This window comes from Tursiops truncatus, chromosome 7 (genome assembly GCF_011762595.2).
Source record: "Tursiops truncatus isolate mTurTru1 chromosome 7, mTurTru1.mat.Y, whole genome shotgun sequence".
NCBI lineage: Eukaryota > Metazoa > Chordata > Mammalia > Artiodactyla > Delphinidae > Tursiops > Tursiops truncatus.
In genome coordinates, this window is record NC_047040.1 from 47,583,027 (window position 1) to 47,607,617 (window position 24,591).

The following is a 24,591-nucleotide window of genomic DNA, read 5'->3' on the forward strand; positions in this document are numbered from 1 at the left end:
TGGAGGGATGAGGTAGGGAACATCTTCAAGGCTGCATGCTGCAATAGTTTTGTCTGTAATATTGAGTTAAATATTACCCCCAATTGCAAGGTTTTTACCAAAGATGTTATATACTTTATGTCTTAAAGAAAAAATTACAAATCTTGAATGAATGGACGATTTTCTCAATGTATCTTGTAAGTTATAATTTAGCAGACTCTAATTAGATGTTGGTGAAGTTATCTTTTCTAGGTAACTTCATTTTAGGTCTTGTTTTGTATATGTATGCACTGTGAAAAAAGATCACTACTTAAAACATTATGATTTTATTAAACATGTATTTTGTATTGATTTTCCAATGTAAGAATTTCAATAATACTTGGCTTGTGCTCTCATGCTGTCACATCTTTTCATGTTGTGTTCATGTTTATAAACTAAATTTTCTTGATGTATAAGAATTTATATTCCACTCCACCCCAGTTCTGAGAAAACATCCTGTATCAGTCAGGGTCCAGTAAAAAAAAAACAAAACACAGAGATTTAATACAGGCATCTGTTTTCATAGGTGGAGCCCAACAGAGGATAAAAGGATCCTAAGGGAACCCAGAGAATCAAAATTGCATAAAGGCCCCACCGTTATTTGAGCAGGGAAACCAAAGGGAAGAAGTTATATCACCTGAGTCTAGGAATCCTGACTCTGATGCTCACACCTGTGATGAAGGGCTGTGATTGATGGAGTATAGAGAGCAGAGGAGGGGTGGGTACAAATTGGTGCTTCTGAAGCTCTAACGCCTCAGTTCATGTTTCTGGGCTGTTATGCATACTCCAGAAGGAGTGACACATGACTGCTGTGTGTGTCAAAAAATGTTGGAATCTGGACTTAACCTTCCTAACCATAGAGAGGTCAACCAGACCAATGAGCTGGAAGCTCTTCTCCTCATTCCAGCTTTCTAATCTTCCACCAGTGATTACTACTAGGAGAGAGTAACTCTCAGCTGGTAAAGGAATTAGCTAAATATAGTTTGCAGGTTTCCTACCCCAGCATCACTGAGCAGAGGATAGAAGGGTAGTCTTGACACCAAGAAACTAAAGGTCAGGAAGTGCTCCCTAACAGAAGGTGTAGTGCTTTGAGGTTAATAATGACCTGACCACAGATAAAGTTCTGTGAGCTCTTAAAATGTCATAATGTTTATTTTCAGGTTGATATTAAGAGCCTTGGTTCATTTAAGTAGTGGTATAACAAAATTGTCTGCAATTGATCCAAAATCTCAGAAACAGAATGGAGAAAATACAAGAAATATTTAACGAGGATCTACAAGAACTAAAGAGCAAACAGCAGTGATGAACAGCACAATTACTGAAATTAAAATACTCTAGAAGGAACCAATAGCAGAATAACTGAGGCAGAAGAACAGATAAGTGAGCTGGAAGATAAAATGGTTACTACAAGGAACTATATGTCAATAAAATGGACAACCTGGAAGAAATAGACAAATTCTTAGAAAAGCACAACCTTCTGAGACTGAACCAGGAAGAAATAAAAAATATACACAGACCAATCAGAAGCACTGAAATTGAAACTGTGATTAAAAATCTTCCAACAAACAAAAGCCCAGGAACAGATGGCTTCACAGATGGCAAATTCCATCAAACATTTAGAGAAGAGCTAACACCTATCCTTCTCAAACTCTTCCCAAAAATTGCAGAGGGAGGAACACTCCCAAACTCATTCTACACGGCCACCATCACCCTGATACCAAAACCAGACAAAGATGTCACAAAGAGAGTAAACTACAGGCCAATATCACTGATGAACATAGATGCAAAAATCCTCAACAAAATACTAGCAGACAGAATCCAACAGCACATTAAAAGGATCATACATGATGATCAAGTGGGGTTTATCACAGAAAAGCAAGGAATCTTCAATAAATACAAATCAATCAATGTGATATACAATATCAACAAAATGAAGGATAAAAACCATATGATAATCTCAGTAGATGCAGAAAAAGCTTTTTACAAAATTCAACACCCATTTATGATAAAAACTCTCCAGAAAATAGGCATAGAGGGAACCTACCTCAACATAATAAAAAACATATATGACAAACCCACAGCCAAGATTGTTCTCAATGGTGAAAAACTGAAACCATTTCCTCTCAGATCAGGACCAAGACAAGGTTGCCCACACTCACCATTATTATTCACATAGTTTTGGAAGTTTTAGCCACAGCAATCAGAGAAGAAAAAGAAATAAAAGGAATCCAAATTGGAAAAGAAGAAGTAAAACTGTCAATGTTTGCAGGTGACATGATACTATATGTAGACAATCCTAAAGATGCTATTAGAAAATTACTAGAGCTAATCAATGAATTTGGTAAAGTAGCAGGATACAAAATTAATGCACAAAAATCTCTTGCATTACTATACACTAATGATGAAAAATCTGAAAGAGAAATTAAGGAAACACTCCCATTTACCACTGCAACAAAAGAATAAAATATCTAGGAATAACCCTACCTAAGGAGACAAAAGACCTGTATGCAGAAAACTATAAGAAACTGATGAAAGAAATTAAAGGTGATACAAACAGATGGAGAGATATACCATGTTCTTGGATTGGAAGAATCAACATTGTGAAAATGAGTATACTACCCAAAGCAATCTACAGATTCAGTGCAATCCCTATCAAACTACCAATGACATTTTTCACAGAACTAGAACAAAAAATTTCACAATTTGTATGGAAATACAAAAGACCTCGAATAGCCAAAGCAATCTTGAGAAAGAAAAACGGAGCTGGAGGAATCAGGCTCCTGGACTTCAGACTATACTACAAAGCTACAGTAATCAAGACAGTATGGTTCTGGCACAAAAACAGAAATATAGATCAATGGAACAGGATAGAAAGCCCAGAGATAAACCCATACACCTATGGTCACCTTATGTTTGATAAAGGAGGCAAGAGTATACAATGGAGGAAAAACTGCCTCTTCAATAAGTGGTGCTGGGAAAACTGGACAGCTACATGTAAAAGAATGAAATTAGAACACTTCCGAACACCATACACAAAAATAAACTAAAAATGGATTAAAGACCTAAATGTAAGGCCAGAAACTATCAAACTCTTAGAGGAAAACATAGGCAGAACACTCTATGACATAAATCACAGCAAGATCCTTTTTGACCCACCTCCTAGAGAAATGGAAATAAAAACAAAAGTAAACAAATGGGACCGAATGAAACTTAAAAGCTTTTGCATACCATAAACAAGATGAAAAGACAACCCTCAGAATGGGAGAAAATATTTTCAAAGGAAGCCACTGACAAAGGATTAATCTCCAAAATATACAAGCAGCTCATGCAGCTCAATATCAAAAGAACAAACAACTCAATCCAAAAATGGGCAGAAAACCTAAATAGACATTTCTCCAAAGAAGATATACAGATTGCCAACAAACACATGAAAGGATGCTCAACATCACTATTATTAGAGAAATGCAAATCAAAACTACAATGAAGTATCACCTCACACCTGTCAGAATGGCAATCATCAAAATATCTACAAACTATAAATGCTAGAAGGGGTGTGGAGAAAAGGGAAACCTCTTGCACTGTTGGTGGGAATGTAAATTGATACAGCCACTATGGAGAACATTATGGAGGTTCCTTAAAAAACTGAAAATAGAACTACCATATGACCCAGCAATCCCACTACTGGGCATATACCCTGAGAAAACCATAATTCAAAAAGAGTCATGTCCCACAATGTTCATTGCAGCTCTGTTTACAATAGCCAGGACATGGCAGCCACCTAAGTTGAGAGATGAATGGATAAAGAAGATGTGGCACATATATACAATGGAATATTACTCAGCCATACAAAGAAACAAAATTGAGTTATTTGTAGTGAGTTGGATGGACCTTGAGTCTGTCATACAGAGTGAAGTAAGTCAGAAAGAGAAAGACAAATACTGTATGCTAACACATATATATGGAATCTAAAAAGAAAAAGTTCTGAAGAACCTAGGGGCAGGACAGGAATAAAGACACAGATGTAGAGAATGGACTTGAAGACACAGGGAGGGAGAAGGGTAAGCTGGGACGAAGTGAGAGAGTAACATTGACATATATACACTACCAAATGTAAAACAGATAGCTAGTGGGAAGCAGCTGTATAGCACAGGGAGATCAGCTCGGTGCTTTGTGACCACCCAGAGGGGTGGGATAAGGAGGGTGGGAGGGAGATGCAAGAGGGAGGCGTTATGGGGATATATGTATACATATAGCTGATTCACTCTGTTATACAGCAGAAACTAACACAACGTTGTAAAGCAATTATACTCCAATAAAGATGTTAAAGGAAAAAAGAAAAAAAAATAAAGAAAAGCCTTGGTCAACCTGGCAAGGGGCTCTCAGGAGTGTTGCCCATCAGATGATACCCAGTTGGTTCAAAAGGGCAAGGCCCTTGTCTCCTTATCTCTTTCAGTCTGGATACAGGTTTCCTGGGAAGGGTATGAAGTTGGGTGAGGTTAGGTGTTTGCAGCTGCGGCAGGCTCTGAAGAACTTACGAGCTGGAAGCTGTCTGCTGACTTTCCTCTCCACTGTGATGCAGTCAGCCTTCCTTGTGGGAGATCTGGTGGTACATCTCTATATTTACCAAAAATGTTGAAATAGTATTTCTTCACTGTGGACGATTGTTAAGTTTTTAAAAATTTCAATTAAATTAATGTAGTGTCCAATATTCAAACAAAATACAAATTATAGAACCACAGTTCCTCACACAACCATAAAACACAATGGAAAGAAAATAAAATGAATGTGATATCTCTGTGTCCTCATATTGTTCTGAAATAATTGTGCAATAAATTGTGCAAAGCTATTTTACAAAAATAATACAGGATGCAATTAAGGATGTTAGAGCTCTTTTGAAGGATATAGACATAAAGTCCAGGTATAATGGGTAAAATTTATGATTCAATTACCCCAAATATTCAGTTTCTTCATTGCAAATATATACTGTTCAAACCATGTTTGGTCTAATTATGAATTCATACTGAAACCAAAAATAAACTCATTGATGAATTATAACGTATTTCAACATTAATATTGAAGTATATTTAAATATACTGTATCCTCAGATTCATTTTGGAATCTACATATATTTTTAAGCATTAAAACTTTCTCTTTACATATATCCAAAACCATAAAAATAGTTTTTTATTCAGAAGGTAACTAGCAGGGGGTTATCATTTTGAGAAATGAATTAATTATTTACTATGTAAAATGATCCCTTTTATTTTAAAATCTAAAGAGAATGAATTAGACTTTTTGTTTGCTTCACTTTGCAAATCCTATTACTGCTGGGTATACAGCTCAGGTGCTATTTTGCAAGGGCCATTCTCAACTAGTCATTTCCAACTCCATGACTTAGTAATAAGCTTATTCAAAAGTTGCTGCGAAAACTCTGATGTTCAGATTAAAAGATGCAAAGTCTAAAATAATCTTAAACCTGGCTGAAATAGGTGACAAATCTAAGGAAACCTATTATATAAGAATGTCCCATTCTTCACAATGTTCACTTTGAGGACTAAAAGTGACTCCTTAGAGATCTGGAGCTAATCTTCACCTAAGAAATGATGTGCTTTAAACACAAAGGAACAGATATGCTATATTGTTGCCAATTCTACAAGATTTCTTTATGTGAATATTTTATATTGCAATACCAAATGAAGCAATTCAATTTTTATAAGAATTTTGGTATTATTTATTATACCACATGTGTATTTAAATCATTAGAATATATTAATATGGCAAGATTATTTTAGGATTGATATTTTTCCAACAATATTTATAAGTCCATTCCAGTTATATTTAAATATGTATATGTAAATATGAGTTTATGTATGCTTTTGGAACAATGGGTCTTATGCTTTTGGATATGGACATGTATGGATGGTTTGAATATGATGTATGTGGGAATGAGAGAAGATGGGAGGTGTCTGTAAGTGGATCAGTGTTTACGAAGTTGATGTAGTTATTTTTAACACTGTCCCCTATGTCTATAATTATCCATATTTATGCATGTCTGCATGGGACTGTTTGTGTGATTTTTAAATCAAATTCTATAACATTCATGGATTTAAATTAATGTTTGTATTTATAGAATTATAGTAGATTTAAATATAACATTAATTGGTTTAAATTGTATTTAACAAGTGTAGTGACAAGTTTTAAAATCATTGTGCTTGTCTGTATGTTTATTTGAAGCATTGAAGGAGATTGAAAAAAGTCTGATTTATTAGATGTAAAAGAGTTTTTCAAACATTTGGAAGTAGGTATTGCAAATGGTTGAGAGAAATAGATTACATTTTCAGATGTAGTTTGAAATGTCTTACAGAATTGATAAAATTAAGTTTGTAAACATTACTAGATATTTAGGGAAATTTACTCATGGAAATGAAAATGAAAATTAATTGGGCATTAAATTTGATTCCACTTATCTAAGGTTTCTAAAATAGTCAAACTCATAGAAACAGAGAGTAGAATAGTGGTTGCCAGGGGCTGGGGGGTTGAGGGAAATGGAGAGCTGTTGTTCAATGGATGCAAAGTTTCCGTTATGCTAGGTGAGTAAATTCTAGAAATCTGCTGTATAATAGTGCCTATGGCTAACAATAAGGCATGGTGCACTCCAAAATTTGTTAGGAAGGTATACCTCATGTTAAGTGTTCTTGCTGAAAAATTAAACAACAATAAAGGGACACAAGAAAACTTTGGGAGGTGTTGGATATGTCTACTACCTTGATTATACTGATGGCATCACAGATGTTTACTTGTGTCTAAACCCATCAAATGGCATATTTAAATATGTGTAGTTTTTTGTATACCTCAATAAAGTTGTTAAAAAAACAAATTTTCCAAATAAAGGTATTTAATGATAACCCACATTACTATATTTATAATTGAATACACCAGATTATAAACCATGTTTAGGAGTTTAAAAGGAAAATAGTTTTTTAAATTTGTAAACTGAATAAATTGAGAACTAAAGAAAATACAAGCAACCATAAAAGTTTTTTACCAAACACAGATACCACACCTCCCTCCCCCGCCCCCGCCCCCCCCATCCCCCGCAATACCATAATCTCAAATAATGAGTAGGTAGAAAGCCTGGGAAAAATCCTCAAACAACCACAGCTGTGATCAGATGAAAGGTGATTTCTTTGTCTATAAATGGTTTCTTTTTCCTCACAGGCCATCCCCAACCGCTATCTTGGATAGCAGGCAAAGGAAAATCAACAAAAGAGCTAGACTTAGTATAGATAAGTGATTCAAGAATCTTTTAAGGAAACATTCAGTCTCTCTAGGTAAAATGCTTGGTCTCTCAGGCTTCTCAGACTTTGTCTACAAATGACAAGAGGTGTGTGGAAATATGGTTTATGGGATCTCTTATTAAGGTGAGGCACAGAACACTTCTGTCATTCGTATCCTCTGGTCACTGCCCAGATAGCCTTTGCAACAAAAGTCCATGCCAGAGTAACAAAGAACCTGATCTCCGTGTCTTAAAAAGTGCCCACTGACAGCACTTGTCCCTCTCAGGCTTCCTTTCATCCTGAGTGGAAGAGGAGCCCTCTTTACTTCTCTGTCATATTTTTCTTCGGGCACCTGCTTTTTGGGACCCTGCTATTTCAGGGTCCCTGACTACAGACTTGACTCTGAACCAGTCATGTCCACATCACATGGGACTCATGGGAGGCTCTGTTATATAAACAAGGCAAAGATGGCCTCTGTCTATTGGGCCTATGGTGATTATTTCTTCATAGCAGGCTGGGGCCCATTAGCTCCAAAGCCCACAGGCACCAAACTCAGATTTTTTAGATTACGCCATTTAGAGACTGTTTGCTTTGCATACCCTGCAAAACTGCACTCAACACCTGCTAGCCATCTGTATGATAAACCTCAGTCTATAAAAGACCTCAGATGGCTGCTGTCCTTCAGAGTGTCTGACCCAGAGGCTCACCACTGTGCTGCTAAGCAAAATCACCTACACTGACACAATTCTACTAGTTAAGTTAGAATTTAAAATATTCTTTTAGAGCCACATGATGTTTGGTCAATCAAATCATTTTTCTCTTTCTTCAATAATAAGAATAATAAGAACTCATATTTATTAAATGCTTGTTAAATTGGGCATTTTCCTAAGTATTTTATATATATTGACTTTATTCTCAACAACAAAAATATCAACTTTGCTGTAGGTCCTAGCATTATTCCAATTTAAAGATGAAGAAACTGAATCACAGGGAGGTTAAGTAATTTGTCCAAGGTCACAGAACCAAGACCCAAACTGAGGCATACTTATCTTAGATGCTTACAACCTTGCTTTCATTGAATTTCACTTTCCCAGGCCGTCATCTTTTATTAAAATTATAGCAAGACAAACAGAATACAAAAACCAAAGCAAAACAATACCCTCTATTTACTTCTGTTTTAAAAATTCTCTCCAAAAGAGTTCTCGTTATATCACCTTAGATGAACAAGGCAAATATAATAGCTGGTCTTCTTTTATACATATAACATATGTGTATTATATAATATACTCTAGATAGATAGATAAATGAATGGATGGATGATATATATGGGGGAAAGGTGGGGGAGACATTGACAAAGATAATGATCTTTCTTCTGTCTTGCCTCCCTATAGTTCATGCTGCTAAGAGTAGCCAGTATAATACTTTCAAAATAAAATCAAATCATTGCTCTGCTCAAAGCATGTCATGGTTTCCATTTCACCAATATGGCCCTGTTGTTTTTGGAACATGCTAAGAATGCATTGACATGTGTGTGACACTTCAGAAAGTTCCTTCTATCAAACACACTCTTCTACCTTTCCCTGTGACTTTTCCCCTATTTTCAGGTCTATGTTCAAAAGTTACTGTGTAGAAGTTCTTCTTGGACTATTCTATATATAGAACACTTCTCTCTGCAGTATGGCTAACTCTTACTTTGCCCTAATCTTCTTTATAGCATTTATATGGCTCCATAATGCAACTATAAAACCAGGGACCATGTCTATTTGGCTTACTGTTGTATCCCCAGTGTTTAAAATAGTGACTAGACAGTTTTCAGCACTCAATACTTATTTCTTATGTGAATAATATATTTATAGCTAACTTTGAAGAGATATTAAATGAGGTGCTAGGTGTTATGTTTAAGTGGTTTAAATATATGCTACATAACCATGACAAGAATTTCATGTTATAGAGAGAAACAACCAGCTTATAAGTGGCAGAGATAGGACTTGATCTGAGGCAGTCTGATTTTAGAGACTACACTATTTATCATCATATCAAACTACCAGACTATGAGAAATTTCTTTTAGTGTTTAAAACATGATTCCCTTCTTTGAGGTTTCGGTATTGTTCATTCTTTCAATTAAAGAGAGCAAATGCAATTAACATTTATTTTTACCCTGGCTGAGAGACAGTTTAAAATTTGGTTTGTTCTCCAGTCATTAATTTTTTCAATGCCTTGGAATATATGCCTGTTCTAAATACTACTCCAAGTTGTTGTTTTTTTCTGGAAAAAAATGTGGTAAATTAAAAAATTATAATTTGCCTTTAGGATCTCTAATCTGCTGATCTTGTGTTATGCCTTATTTGTGACTTGCATTGCATTCACTGTCTTCTGGGAAACTCCAGGCTTTGATTTTTCCTCCTCAGTATCTTATAGGACATTCATGGTTATTTCACTTAATTTTGTGCACACTTTTCCTACTTTACAATGTAATTTTAATTCTAATTACATATTTAATGTTACTTTCAATTCCACATATAAACTCCAGAAAAAAATGCAAAAGAATATATGTTACTTGGGCTTTATTCAGCAGTTGACAGTATAAGTTGGTCATAAAATTCTGCACTAATTTTTTACTGCTTTCTCACTGAGAGATTGAATATATAAATGGACAATGGCCAAAGTGTTACCAATCTAGGTCCTTGGACTCCTTAATCAAATAGAAATTGATAGAGGTCAGATGAGAAACTTAAGCAAGGCTTTACTGGGACTCCTGCTTCAGCAAGAGGGAGTGAAAACAAGTAACAGGTGCCCTTACTTGCTCCCCCAGGGTGGGGCAAGCTGGTTCCTTAAATGTGGTGAGAGTAGGGGCAGATGGGTGGGTGAGCAGGAAGGGTGGCTTAGGTGGTCTGCATACCCCCTTGGTGGTGCTGTGTGCAGGGATCATGTGCAGTACCCTGCTTTTGCTCCTGGAACCTCAGACGTGTCAGTTGGTTTTTGGCCTTTTTCTATCTTACTGTTCATAATTTGCCCCAACTGTGCATGCATGCAGTGATTTTTTTTTTTTTTTTTTTTTTTTTTTTTTTTTTTTTTTTTTTTAACATCTTTATTGGGGTATAATTACTTTACAATGGTGTGTTAGTTTCTGCTTTATAACAAAGTGAATCAGTTATACATATACATATGTTCCCATATCTCTTCCCTCTTGCGTCTCCCTCCCTCCCACCCTCCCTATCCCACCCCTCCAGGCTGTCACAGAGCACTGAGCCAATATCCCTGTGCCATGCGGCTGCTTCCCACTAGCTATCTACCTTACTACGTTTGTTAGTGTGTATATGTCCATGACTCTCTCTCGCCCCGTCACAGCTCACCCTTCCCCCTCCCCATAACCTCAAGTCCGTTCTCTAGGAGGTCTGCGTCTTTATTCCTGCCTTACCCCTAGGTTCTTCATGACATTTTTTTTTCTTAAATTCCATATATATGTGTTAGCATACTGTATTTGTCTTTTTCTTTCTGACTTACTTCACTGTGTATGACAGACTCTAGGTCTATCCACCTCATTACAAATAGCTCAATTTCGTTTCTTTTTATGGCTGAGTAATATTCCATTGTATATATGTGCCACATCTTCTTTATCCATTCATCCGATGATGGGCACTTAGGTTGTTTCCATCTCCGGGCTATTGTAAATAGAGCTGCGATGAACATTTTGGTACATGACTCTTTTTGAATTTCGGTTTTCTCAGGGTATATGCCCAGTAGTGGGATTGCTGGGTCATATGGTAGTTCTATTTGTAGTTTTTTAAGGAACCTCCATACTGTTCTCCATAGTGGCTGAACCAATTCACATTCCCACCAGCAGTGCAAGAGGGTTCCCTTTTCTCCACACCCTCTCCAGCATTTATTGTTTCTAGATTTATTGATGATGGCCATTCTGACTGGTGTGAGATGATATCTCATTGTAGTTTTGATTTGCATTTCTCTAATGATTAATGATGTTGAGCATTCTTTCATGTGTTTGTTGGCAGTCTGTATATCTTCTTTGGAGAAATGTCTATTTAGGTCTTCTGCCCATTTTTGGATTGGGTTGTTTGTTTTTTTGTTGTTGAGCTGCATGAGCTGCTTGTAAATTTTGGAGATTAATCCTTTGTCAGTTGCTTCATTTGCAAATATTTTCTCCCATTCTGAGGGTTGTCTTTTGGTCTTGTTTATGGTTTCCTTTGCTGTGCAAAAGCTTTGAAGTTTCATTAGGTCCCATTTGTTTATTTTTGTTTTTATTTCCATTACTCTAGGGGGTGGGTCAGAAAGAATCTTGCTGTGATTTATGTCACAGAGTGTTCTGCCTATGTTTTCCTCTAATAGTTTGATAGTTTCTGGCCTTATATTTAGGTCTTTAATCCATTTTGAGCTTATTTTTGTGTATGGTGTTAGGGAGTGTTCTAATTTCATTCTTTTACATGTACCTGTCCAGTTTTCCCAGCACCATTTATTGAAGAGGCTGTCCTTTTTCCACTGTACATTCCTGCCACCTTTATCAAAGATAAGGTGTCCATATGTGCATGGGTTTATCTCTGGGCTTTCTATCCTGTTCCATTGATCTATCTTTCTGTTTTTGTGCCAGTACCATACTGTCTTGATAACTGTAGCTTTGTAGTATAGTCTGAAGTCAGGGAGCCTGATTCCTCCAGTTCCTTTTTTTGTTCTCAAGATAGCTTTGGCTATTCGGGGTCTTTTGTGTTTCCATACAAATTGCGAAATTTTTTGTTCTAGTTCTGTGAAAAATGCCAGTGGTAGTTTGATAGGGATTGCATTGAATCTATAGATTGCTTTGGGTAGTAGAGTCATTTTCACAATGTTGATTCTTCCAATCCAAGAACATGGTATATGTCTCCATCTATTTGTATCATCTTTAATTTCTTTCATCAGTGTCTTATAGTTTTCTGCATACAGGTCTTTTGTCTCCTTAGGTAGGTTTATTCCTAGATATTTTATTCTTTTTGTTGCAATGGTAAATGGGAGTGTTTTCTTGATTTCACGTTCAGATTTTTCATCATTAGTATATAGGAATGCCAGGGATTTCTGTGCATTAATTTTGTATCCTGCTACTTTACCAAATTCATTGATTAGCTCTAGTAGTTTTCTGGTAGCATCTTTAGGATTCTCTATGTATAGGATCATGTCATCTGCAAACAGTGACAGCTTTACTTCTTCTTTTCCGATTTGGATTCCTTTTATTTCCTTCTCTTCTCTGATTGCTGTGGCTAAAACTTCCAAAACTATGTTGAATAAGAGTGGTGAGAGTGGGCACCCTTGTCTTGTTCCTGATCTTAGTGGAAATGCTTTCAGTTTTTCACCATTGAGGATGATGTTTGCTGTGGGCTTGTCGTATATGGCCTTTATTATGTTCAGGAAAGTTCCCTCTATGCCTACTTTCTGCAGGGTTTTTATCATAAATGGGTGTTGAATTTTGTCAAAAGCTTTCTCTGCATCTATTGAGATGATCATATGGTTTTTTTCCTTCAGTTTGTTAATATGGTTTATCACATTGATAGATTTGCGTATATTGAAGAATCCTTGCATTCCTGGAACAAACCCCACCTGATCATGGTGTATGATCCTTTTAATGTGCTGTTGGATTCTGTTTGCTAGTATTTTGTTGAGGATTTTTGCATCTATGTTCATCAGTGATATTGGTCTGTAGTTTTCTTTCTTTGTGACATCCTTGCCTGGTTTTGGTATCAAGGTGATGGTGGCCTCGTAGAATGAGTTTGGGAGTGTTCCTCCCTCTGCTATATTTTGGAAGAGTTTGTGAAGGATAGGTGTTAGCTCTTCTCTAAATGTTTGATAGAATTCGCCTGTGAAGCCATCTGGTCCTGGGCTTTTCTTTGTTGGAAGATTTTTAATCACAGTTTCAATTTCAGTGCTTGTGATTGGTCTGTTCATATTTTCTATTTCTTCCTGATTCAGTCTTGGCAGGTTGTGCATTTCTAAGAATTTGTCCATTTCTTCCAGATTGTCCATTTTATTGGCATAGAGTTGCTTGTAGTAATCTCTCATGATCTCTTTTATTTCTGCAGTGTCAGTTGTTACCTCTCCTTTTTCATTTCTAATTCTATTGATTTGAGTCTTCTCCCTTTTTTTCTTGATAAGTCTGGCTAGTGGTTTATCTATTTTGTTTATCTTCTCAAAGAACCAGCTTTTAGTTTCATTGATCTTTGCTATTGTTTCCTTCATTTCTTTTTCATTTATTTCTGATCTGATTTTTATGATTTCTTTCCTTCTGCTAGCTTTGGGGTTTTTTTGTTCTTCTTTCTCTAATTGCTTGAGGTGCAAGGTTAGGTTGTTTATTCTAGATGTTTCCTGCTTCTTAAGGTGGGCTTGTATTGCTATAAACTTCCCCCTTAGAACTGCTTTTGCTGCATCCCACAGGTTTTGGGTCGTTGTGTCTCCATTGTCATTTGTTTCTAGGTATTTTTTGATTTCCTCTTTGATTTCTTCAGTGATCACTTCATTATTAAGTAGTGTATTGTTTAGCCTCCATGTGTTTGTATTTTTTACAGATCTTTTCCTGTAATTGATATCTAGTCTCATGGCGTTGTGGTCAGAAAAGATACTTGATACAATTTCAATTTTCTTAAATTTGCCAAGGCTTGATTTGTGACCCAAGATATGATCTATCCTGGAGAATGTTCCGTGAGCACTTGAGAAAAATGTGTATTCTGTTGTTTTTGGATGGAGTGTCCTATAAATATCAATTAAGTCCATCTTGTTTAATGTATCATTTAAAGCTTGTGTTTCCTTATTTATTTTCATTTTGGATGATCTGTCCATGGGTGAAAGTGGGGTGTTTAAGTCCCCTACTATGAATGTGTTACTGTCAATTTCCCCTTTTATGGCTGTTAGTATTTGCCTTATGTATTGAGGTGCTCCTATGTTGGGTGCATAAATATTTACAATTGTTATATCTTCTTCTTGGATCGATCCCTTGATCATTATGTAGTGTCCTTCTTTGTCTCTTTTAATAGTCCTTATTTTAAAGTCTATTTTGTCTGATATGAGAATTGCTACTCCAGCTTTCTTTTGGTTTCCATTTGCATGGAATATCTTTTTCCATCCCCTTACTTTTAGTCTGTATGTGTCTCTAGGTCTGAAGTGGGTCTCTTGTAGACAGCATATGTAAGGGTCTTGTTTTTGTATCCATTCAGCTAATCTGTGTCTTTTGGTGGGAGCATTTAGTCCATTTACATTTAAGGTAATTATCGATATGTATGTTCCTATTCCCATTTTCTATATTGTTTTGGGTTCGTTATTATAGGTCTTTTCCTTCTCTTGTGTTTCTTGCCTAGAGAAGATCCTTTAGCATTTGTTGTAAAGCTGGTTTGGTGGTGCTGAACTCTCTCAGCTTTTGCTTGTCTGTAAAGGTTTTAATTTCTCCATCAAATCTGAATGAGATCCTTGCTGGGTAGAGTAGTCTTGGTTGCAGGTTTTTCTCCTTCATCACTTTCAGTATGTCCTGCCACTCCCTTCTGGCTTGTAGGGTTTCTGCTGAAAGATCAGCTGTTAACCTTATGGGGATTCCCTTATGTGTTATTTGTTGTTTTTCCCTTGCTGCTTTTAATATGCTTTCTTTGTATTTAATTTTTGACAGTTTGATTAATATGTGTCTTGGCGTATTTCTCCTTGGATTTATCCTGTATGGGACTCTCTGTGCTTCCTGGACTTGATTAACTATTTCCTTTCCCATATTAGGGAAGTTTTCAACTATAATCTCTTCAAATATTTTCTCAGTCCCTTTCTTTTTCTCTTCTTCTTCTGGAACCCCTATAATTCGAATGTTGGTGCGTTTAATGTTGTCCCAGAGGTCTCTGAGACTGTCCTCAGTTCTTTTCATTCTTTTTTCTTTATTCTGCTCTGCAGTAGTTATTTCCACTATTTTATCTTCCAGGTCACTTATCCGTTCTTCTGCCTCAGTTATTCTGCTATTGATCCCATCTAGAGTATTTTTAATTTCATTTATTGTGTTGTTCATCGTTGCTTGTTTCATCTTTAGTTCTTCTAGGTCCTTGTTAACTGATTCTTGCATTTTGTCCATTCTCTTGTCCATTCTATCTCCAAGATTTCGGATCAACCTTACTATCATTATTCTGAATTCTTTTTCAGGTAGACTGCCTATTTCCTCTTCATTTGTTAGGTCTGGTGCATTTTTATCTTGCTCCTTTATCTGCTGTGTGTTTTTCTGTTTTCTCATTTTGCTTATCTTACTGTGTTTGGGGTCTCCTTTTTGCAGGCTGCAGGTTCGTAGTTCCTCCTGTTTTTGATGTCTGTCTCCAGTGGCTAAGGTTGGTTCAGTGGGTTGTGTAGGCTTCCTGGTGGAGGGGACTAGTGCCTGTGTTGTGGTGGAAGAGGCTGGATCTTGTCTCTCTAGTGGGCAGGTTCACGTCTGGTGGTGTGTTTTGGGGTGTCTGTGGCCTTATTATGATTTTAGGCAGCCTCTCTGCTAATGGGTGGGGTTGTGTTCCTGTTTTGCTAGTTGTTTGGCACAGGTTGTCCAGCACTGTGGCTTGCTGGTCGTTGAGTGAAGCTGGGTGCTGGTGTTAAGATGGAGGTCTCTGGGAGATTTTCGCCGTTTGATATTATCTGGAGCTGGGAGGTCTCTTGTGAACCAGTGTCTTGAAGTTGGCTCTCCTGCCTCAGAGGCAGAGCCCTGCCTCCTGGCTGGAGCACCAAGAGCCTTTCATCCACACGGCTCAGAATAAAAGGGAGAAAAAGTAGAGGGAATTAGTAGACGTATGAGGAAAGAAAGAAGGAAAGGAGGGAAGGAAGGAGGGAAGGAAGGAAGGAAGGAAGGAAGAAAGAAAGAAAGAAGCAAAGAAGGAAAGAAGGCAAGAAGGAACGAAAGGAGGGAGGGAGGGAGGGAGGAAGGAAGGAGGGAAAGAAGGAAAAACAAAAAGAAAGAAGATACAGTAAAAATAAAATAAAGTATAATAAAGTTATTGAATTAAAAAATTCTTAATTAGAAAAAAAAAAAAGGACGGATAGAACCTTAGGACAAATGTTGGAAGCAAAGCTGTACAGACAAAGTCTTACACAGAAGCGTACACATACACCCTCACAAAAAGAGGTAAAGGGGGAAAAATCATAAATCTTGCTGTCAGAGACCACCTCCTCAATTTGGGATGATTCGTTGTCTAAAGGAGGGAAGGAAGGAGGGAAGGAAGGAAGGAAGGAAGAAAGAAAGAAGCAAGGAAGGAAAGAAGGCAAGAAGGAACGAAAGGAGGGAGGGAGGAAGGAAGGAAGGAGGGAAAGAAGGGAAAACAGAAAGAAGATACAGTAAAAATAAAATAGAGTATAATAAAGTTATTGAATTAAAAAATTCTTAATTAGAAAAAAAAAAAAAGGGACGGATAGAACCTTAGGACAAATGTTGGAAGCAAAGCTATACAGACAAAGTCTTACACAGAAGCGTACACATACACCCTCACAAAAAGAGGTAAAGGGGGAAAAATCATAAATCTTGCTGTCAGAGACCACCTCCTCAATTTGGGATGATTCGTTGTCTAAAGGAGGGAAGGAAGGAGGGAAGGAAGGAAGGAAGGAAGAAAGAAAGAAGCAAGGAAGGAAAGAAGGCAAGAAGGAACGAAAGGAGGGAGGGAGGAAGGAAGGAAGGAGGGAAAGAAGGGAAAACAGAAAGAAGATACAGTAAAAATAAAATAGAGTATAATAAAGTTATTGAATTAAAAAATTCTTAATTAGAAAAAAAAAAAAGGGACGGATAGAACCTTAGGACAAATGTTGGAAGCAAAGCTATACAGACAAAGTCTTACACAGAAGCGTACACATACACCCTCACAAAAAGAGGTAAAGGGGGAAAAATCATAAATCTTGCTGTCAGAGACCACCTCCTCAATTTGGGATGATTCGTTGTCTAAAGGAGGGAAGGAAGGAAGGAAAGAAAGAAAGAGAGAAAGGACAAAGGTAAAGTATAATAACGTTCTTAAAATTAAAATTGATTATTAAGAAAAAAAAATTTTAAGAAAAAACCATGGACGGATAGAACCTAGGACAAATGGTGGAAGCAAGACTATACAGACAAGATCTCACACAGAAGCATACACATACACATTCACAAAAAGAGGAATAGGGAGAAAAATCATAGATTTTGCTCCCAAAGTCCACCTCCTTAATTTGGGATGATTGGCTGTCTATTCATGTATTCCACAGATGCAGGGTACATCAAGTTGATTGTGGAGCTTTAATCCGCTGCTTCTGAGGCTGCTGGGAGAGATTTCCCTTTCTCTTCTTTGTTCTCACAGCTCACAGGGGCTCAGCTTTGGATTTGGCCCTGCCTCTGCGTGTAGGTCGCTGGAGGGCGTCTGTTTTTTGCTCAAACAGAACGGGGTTAAAGGAGCCGCTGATTCGGGGGTTCTGGCGTACGGAGGCCGGCGGCGGGGAGGGAGGGGCACGGAATGTGGGGCGGGCCTGCGGCGGCAAAGTCCGGCGTGACTCTGCACCAGCCCGAGGCCCGCAGTGCGCTCTCCCGGGGAAGTCGTCCCCGGATCCCGGGAACCCGGCAGTGGCGGGCTGCACAGGCTCCGCGGAAGAGGGGAGTGGAGAGCGACCTGCGCTCGCACACAGGCCCCTTGGTGGCGGCAGCAGCAGCCCCAACGTCTCCCGCCCGCCTTGGGGTCCGCGCCTCCAGCCGCGGCTTGCGCCCGTCTCTGGAGTCAGCGCCCTCAGCCGCGGCTCGCGCCCGTCTCTGGGGTCCGCGCCCTCAGCCGCGGCTCGCGCCCGTCTCTGGGGTCCGCGCTTTCAGCCGCGGCTCGCGCCCGTCTCTGGGGTCCGCGCTTTCAGCCGCGGCTCGCGCCCGTCTCTGGGGTCCGCGCTTTCAGCCGCGGCTCGCGCCCGTCTCTGGGGTCCGCGCTTTCAGCCGCGGCTCGCGCCTGTCTCTGGGGTTCGCGCTTTTAGCCGCGGCTCGCGCCCGTCTCTGGAGTTCCTTTAAGCAGCGTTCTTAAACCCCTCTCCTCACGCACCAGGAAACAAAGAGGGAAGAAAAAGTCTCTTGCCTCTTCGGCAGGTGCAGGCTTTTCCCCGGACTCCCTCCCGGCTAGCTGTGGTGCACTAACCCCTTCAGGCTATGTTCAAGCCGCCAACCCCAGTCCTTTCCCTGCGCTCCGTCCGAAACCGAAACCCTAGCCTCAGAGCCTCAGCTCGCAGCCCCGCCCGTCCCGGCGGGTGAGCAGACAAGCCTCTCGGGCTGGTGAGTGCCGGTCGGCACCGATCCTCTGTGCGGGAATCTCCCCGCTTTGCCCTCCGCACCCGTTGCTGTGCACTCCTCCGCGGCTTCGAAGCTCCCCCCTCCGCCTCCCGCAGTCTCCGCCCGCGAAGGGGCTTCCTAGTGTGTGGAAACTTTTCCTCCTTCACAGCTCCCTCCCACTGGTGCGGGTCCCGTCCCTATGCTTTTGTCTCTGTTTTTTCTTTTTTCTTTTGCCCTACCCAGGTACGTGGGGAGTTTCTTGCCTTTTGGGAGGTCTGAGGTCTTCTGCCAGCCTTCAGTAGGTGTTCTGCAGGAGTTGTTCCACGTGTAGATGTATTTCTGGTGTATCTGTGGAGAGGAAGGTGATCTCCGCGTCTTACTCTTCCGCCATCTTCCCTTGTCTCTCTCCATGCAGTGATTTTTAATCCCTTATAGTTTCTTTGTATTCTGTTGCTCAAGAAGGAGACGTCTGTCCAGGGGCAAGCACTCCAGTAAAGGGTCCCGGTCCCAGCCTATCTCAAAACCATATATAAAAGTAGAATTCTGACCCTCAACCTGCAGCAACCAGTCCAGGAAGCTAAACAACAGCCTCAGTAGCCATTGACCCAAAACAGCCAGGACTTGATCAGTAACGGAGGCTTCTCTAATTTTTGCCCCTGCTTCCAACTTAGGATCAACCAGAGAAAGCCAAGTGTGCTCCCCTAACCAATTGTATAGGTTGCTCCACTTCTAGTTAGTCTGCTTACGGCTTCTCCAGGGCAACAGCCTCCAATCAGAGGATACTGAAGCCTTCCTTTTTTTTTTCTTTCCATATAAAGCTTTCCCATTCATCTGTCTGCCTTTGAGTCTCTGCCAACAAAAGGGTTGATGGCTGACTCCCTTGCTATAGCAGGCTCTGAATAAATCTCATTTGCTCATTCTCATTTGGGTTGTCTTAGTTTATTTCCACAGTTCCTTTATCAGTACCCTGACAAATTTATTTTAATTGCTTCTAGAATATGTGTTCCTAATTTTATATTTAAAATGTAGACTTTCATGTATTTATACACTGTATTCATGAAAAACCATTCTTGAGACTGTAACTATGGAGAGAGTGGCAGACAAGGACAAAGCCCCCCACTTCTGGGCGAGCCATGTTCATATGCATATCAGCATTCCTAAAGTAGGTGCTGCCATTCAGAGCCCACAGCTGAGGCACATTTTAGGCGCCTCAGCTGAAACCTTCTTGCTAAAATATTTGCTCCACTCTGACTCAGCACTTTTTCACTCCTAGCACATCTCCCTCCCCCTGCTCCTGGCCACCCGGGTCTATAAAAGGCAGGAGGGTTTCTTTTTCTTTCTTTCTTTTTCAGGATCCTCAGCCTTGAGATGATTTCCCCCACTGTGCTGCATATCATCTGACTGACCCTCTGCCGGTACCCTTCCATGGGGAAAAATGGAACATTGGCTAGCCTATACTTTTCTTTTTCTTTGCTTCTTGCCTGCACTATCGCAGTATCATGGGGAAAATTGTGTCCCCGAACAATTCATATGCTGAAGTCCTAACTTCCAGTACCTCAGAATGTGACTGTATTTGGAAATACGGACTTAAAGAGGTAATAAGTTTAAATGAGGTCATTGGCATGGACTCTAATCCAGTATGACTGGTGTCCTTATAAGAAGAGAATTTTAGGACAAAGACACACAGAGGGAAGATCACGTGAAGACATAGGGAGAAGATGGTTATCTACAAGCCCAGGAGAGAGGCCTCAGAAGAAACAACCCTGCTGACATCTTGATCTCTAGCCTCTAGAACTGTAAGTTTAAACCACCCAGTCTGTGGTATGGTTTAGGCAGTTATGGCAGTCCTAACAAACACACACAGTAAGTGAACAAAGCCTTGATTGTTACTTTTGGTTTGGCTCATTGTCGGTAATCTACCACCTTGACACCTGGCAGCTCAACAGTTTTTCTCTTCATTGTATAATGTTTTTTGAGGAAAACTTTAAAAAAAAAATTTATTTGGCTGCGCCGGGTCTTAGTTGAGGCATGTGGGATCTTTTAATTGAGGCATGTGGGATCCACTTCCCTGACCAGGGATGGAACTGAGTCCCCTGCATTGGGAGTGTGGAGTCTTAACTACTGGACAACCGGGGAAGTCCTTGAAGAAAACTTTTTTTTTTTTTTTCCCCGGTACGCGGGCCTCTCACTGTTGTGGCCTCTCCCGTTGCAGAGCACAGGCTACGGATGCGCAGGCTCAGCGGCCATGGCTCACGGGCCTAGCCGCTCCGCGGCATGTGGGATCTTCCCAGACCGGGGCACAAACCCGTGTCCCTTGCATCAGCAGGCAGACTCTCAACCACTGCGTCACCAGGGAAGCCCAAGAACACTTTTTTTAATGAAGTCGCAGTTTACAATTTTTTCTTTTATGTTCCATGTTTTGTTAATTTATCTAAAAAATCTTTATTAGATTACAAATAAACTGTTTTCTTTAAGAAATTTTATCATTTTTAGTTGAATATTTAGGTAGGCTTTTCATTTTGAGTTCATTTTTTCTTCATGGCATGAGAAAAGGGAGAATGCTCAATCTTTATGCATACAGATTAAATTTAATTGCTTTGGCATCTTTGTCAGAAACAAATTGACCCTATATATGTGGCCTATTTCTGGATGTTCCATTTTGTTACATTGATGTATATTATCTTTTCACTAATACCAAACAGTTTTGATTTTGTAGCTTTATTCTCAAAATTAGGTGGAATAAGTCTTCCAGATTTTTCTTTTTATTCAAAATCATTTTTGAATCAGCTTGTCGACTTGTATGATTGGAATTGTATTTAATGCATAGTTGAAATGGGAGGCGTTACTATCTTAAAAATACTAAGTGTTTCAGTCCATGAGTATTGAATATTTCTCCACCTAGTAGTCTTTTATTTTCTATCATTAACGATATGTAATTTACATTGTTGAGAAATAGTGCATCTTTTGTTAGACTTTTCATGAATATTTTATTTTGTGTATAGTGAATGGAAATTTAAATATTTTATTTTTTAAATTGTTGCCACTAGTTAACAAAAGTACAACTGATTTTGGTATTTTAATCTTTTATCCTTGAATTTTGCCGTATTAATTCATAAATATTAGTAGTTTTTTTGTGGATTCCATGGAATTTTCTATTTAAACAATCATACTATCTGCAAAAGGTTTACTTCTTACTTTCCTGGCTTTATCTTTTATTGATTTTTTTTTGCCTTATTGCAATGGCTAGGGCCTTCAGAACAATGTTGAACAGGAATGTTGAAAGTGGGAATCATTACCCTTTTCCTGATTACACAGGGTAAATATTCAGGTTTCCTTCATTATTGAAAATCTAGGCTGTAGATTTTTTTTTAGATTCATTTGATCAGATTGAGGAAGTTTCCTATTTTTTAACAGCCTTGTTGAGTTATCATTTATATGTATGCTGCATGTATTTAATGTGTACAGTTTGATGAATTGGGACATATGCAAACACCTTTGATACACCTTTGATACCATCACCACAATCAAGGTAATATACATAGCAGTACCTTCCAGAGTTTTCTTGTTTATTTATTTATTGTGGTGAGATATTAACATGCGATCTACCCTCTTAAATTTTTAAGAGCGCAATACTGTATTGTAAACTATATGTACTATGTTGCGCAGCATATATTCTAGAATTTATTCATCCAGTGTAACTGAAATTTTATGCCCATTAAATAACAATTCCCCATTTTCTCCATCCCCCCAGTCCCTGGCAAACACTGTTGTATTCTTTGCTTTTGAGAATTTGACTCTGTGTGTGTGTGTCGTATCAATATAAGACACCGCTCTCTCTTTTTTTTTTTTTTTTACCAAGCATGAACAACTGTCTCAATCTTATTTAACATTTTTAAATGACTATACAACTTTCTATAATACACAATACAAAAAAAGTGCAAAATATTTACCATAAGCATGTGGTTATGAAAGTGAATACCCACAGCGGTTGCATCATCAACCCAACTAAGCACTTTTACTCATTTAAAGAAGCCACAGCGTTTTTTGAAAGTTTGTTGGACGTTAACAGCTGCTCTACATCTTCTCCCACTACCGTCTTCAGAACTGGTTCATATTGCTTAGCACATAACCACTAGGGGTTAAGAAGGTGGTAAAAAACACCACGAGGGCAATAGCCACCTCTGCGGTCGACACGGGGTGCTGGCGGGGAGGCTCCGAGTGGGCCAGGCGCTGACCAGGCTGCAGGACCAGCAGGGTCACGTGGCAGCTGGGAAGTAGGCAGAGAACCGGCAGGCGTGGCATGACTCGGCTGAGGCACAGCAAGGCGAAGACGCGAGGCGAGGTGAGGTGAAGCGAAGTGATGCGAGGCGAGTTTTTTTGACATAAGATCTGAGATCTGTAGTTAGCAAACTGGAGATGCAGGAGAGCCAGCTAGTGGTGTAAGTTCCAGACTGAGCTTGAATGCAGGAGAATACTGATGTCCCAGCTTGAAGACAGTCAAGCAGTTAGAAATAAGTTTTCTTATTCAGTCTTTTAGTCTATTCATTCCTTCAATGGGTTGGTTGAGCCCCATTCACATTGGGGAGGACAGTCTGCTTTACTTGCTTTTATGAATTCAAATGTTAATCTCATCTAGAAACACCCTCACAGACCCATAAATATGTTTGACCAAATATCTGGCCACCCCGTGGGCACCAGTCAAGTTGACATAAAACTAACCACATCAGAAGCTCAGATGATTGATTTGAGGCAGTTGCTTCTTCATACCTGCAAGGGAATCACAGTGTTGATATTTTAATAGATTGCTTTACATAGTGAAGAAAATGTTTCAATGCATGATTTTATTTTCTTTGCTAAGGAGCCCTATCTATCCTTACAGCTAAATGAGTAGAAGAGCACTGATTATTGTTAGAGAAGTATCCTTTATTATTAGCATGGTTTACTTAAACTCTTTCCCAATGCAAGACAACTGGGATTAGCTAGTTTAACTAGATTGCTAGATTTTCAATGTATGAGCTCTAGTAATAATTCCTAACTAGTACAATTGCAGTTGTATATACAATTAGTTTCATAAATTAAGATGTTTATTTAACTATTGAAGCATAAGCAGGTGGTTAGGTTAATAAAGTAGTGTAACCAAAAATCTTTAATTTAGGCAGTGGTGATAAATTTAGTTTTACTCTTATGATCCATGATAAAAAATTATATAATATATAATTTTCTTCCAATAAGAATAAAACAGTTGAATATGGACCAAAAGTTGGTGCTGAAACAAAGTAAACCAAGATAGAATAAAGGTTAACTTTTATACTAAGACAGGCAGAACTAGCATAACTCAGATCAAGCTAGATTTTTTAGATTTCCGTGGAAGAATAACAAAACAAACTAAATATTCAGTTAAATTTAATAATGAAATGAACCTCCCCAAGTTCATGCAAAATGACCAACCATCATAGTATTGTATCAGAACTTCATGACCCGCAGTAGACTGATAGAACCCCTTAGTCTATTTCAGGTCTTCCCAGCTTCTACATAGATTAAGAATTGGTCTTCACACCCTTTTATACCTATATTTATATCTATATTTATGTGTATGTGTGTGTATATTTATATGTGTGTGTGTGTATATATATATATATATCAAAACTTAACAAATAATATACATATATACTTTTCATACTAAGAGATTGGAAATTTTGTAACATCTAGGCCTGAGACATCAATCTTAACTTCGTGTTCCAGTTTTACTCACAATTTGTGACACATAATATGTGTTAAATCAGTTTTCTAAGTGAAAATGTAACATTATATATCCATACTCTAGAAATTGTAAAAGACAGAATTATGGGATTATTCAGGTAATCTAAAATATGCCAATCTACATCCCATAGTATACTTTCAAATTACTTTAGTTTTAACTTTAGCATTCTTATTTTATAGGTTGTTTCTAACTTCTGATTATTTTAAATATTTTGTGTTATAAGGGAGGACAATTACATTCATTGAAAAAAATTTTCTAATACTCATGTGACTTTGAGTGATTCTCAAAATTTTCAGTC

General features: G+C 38.5%; 1 protein-coding gene across 1 annotated transcript; it reads right to left on the reverse strand.

Moving 5' to 3' along the window:
- Positions 1-22,630: 22,630 nt before the first annotated feature.
- Positions 22,631-22,834, reverse strand: COX8C (cytochrome c oxidase subunit 8C). The gene has a single exon (XM_019931468.1). It carries the CDS (start codon positions 22,832-22,834, stop codon positions 22,631-22,633), a length of 204 nt encoding a protein of 67 aa, XP_019787027.1.
- Positions 22,835-24,591: the final 1,757 nt, after the last annotated feature.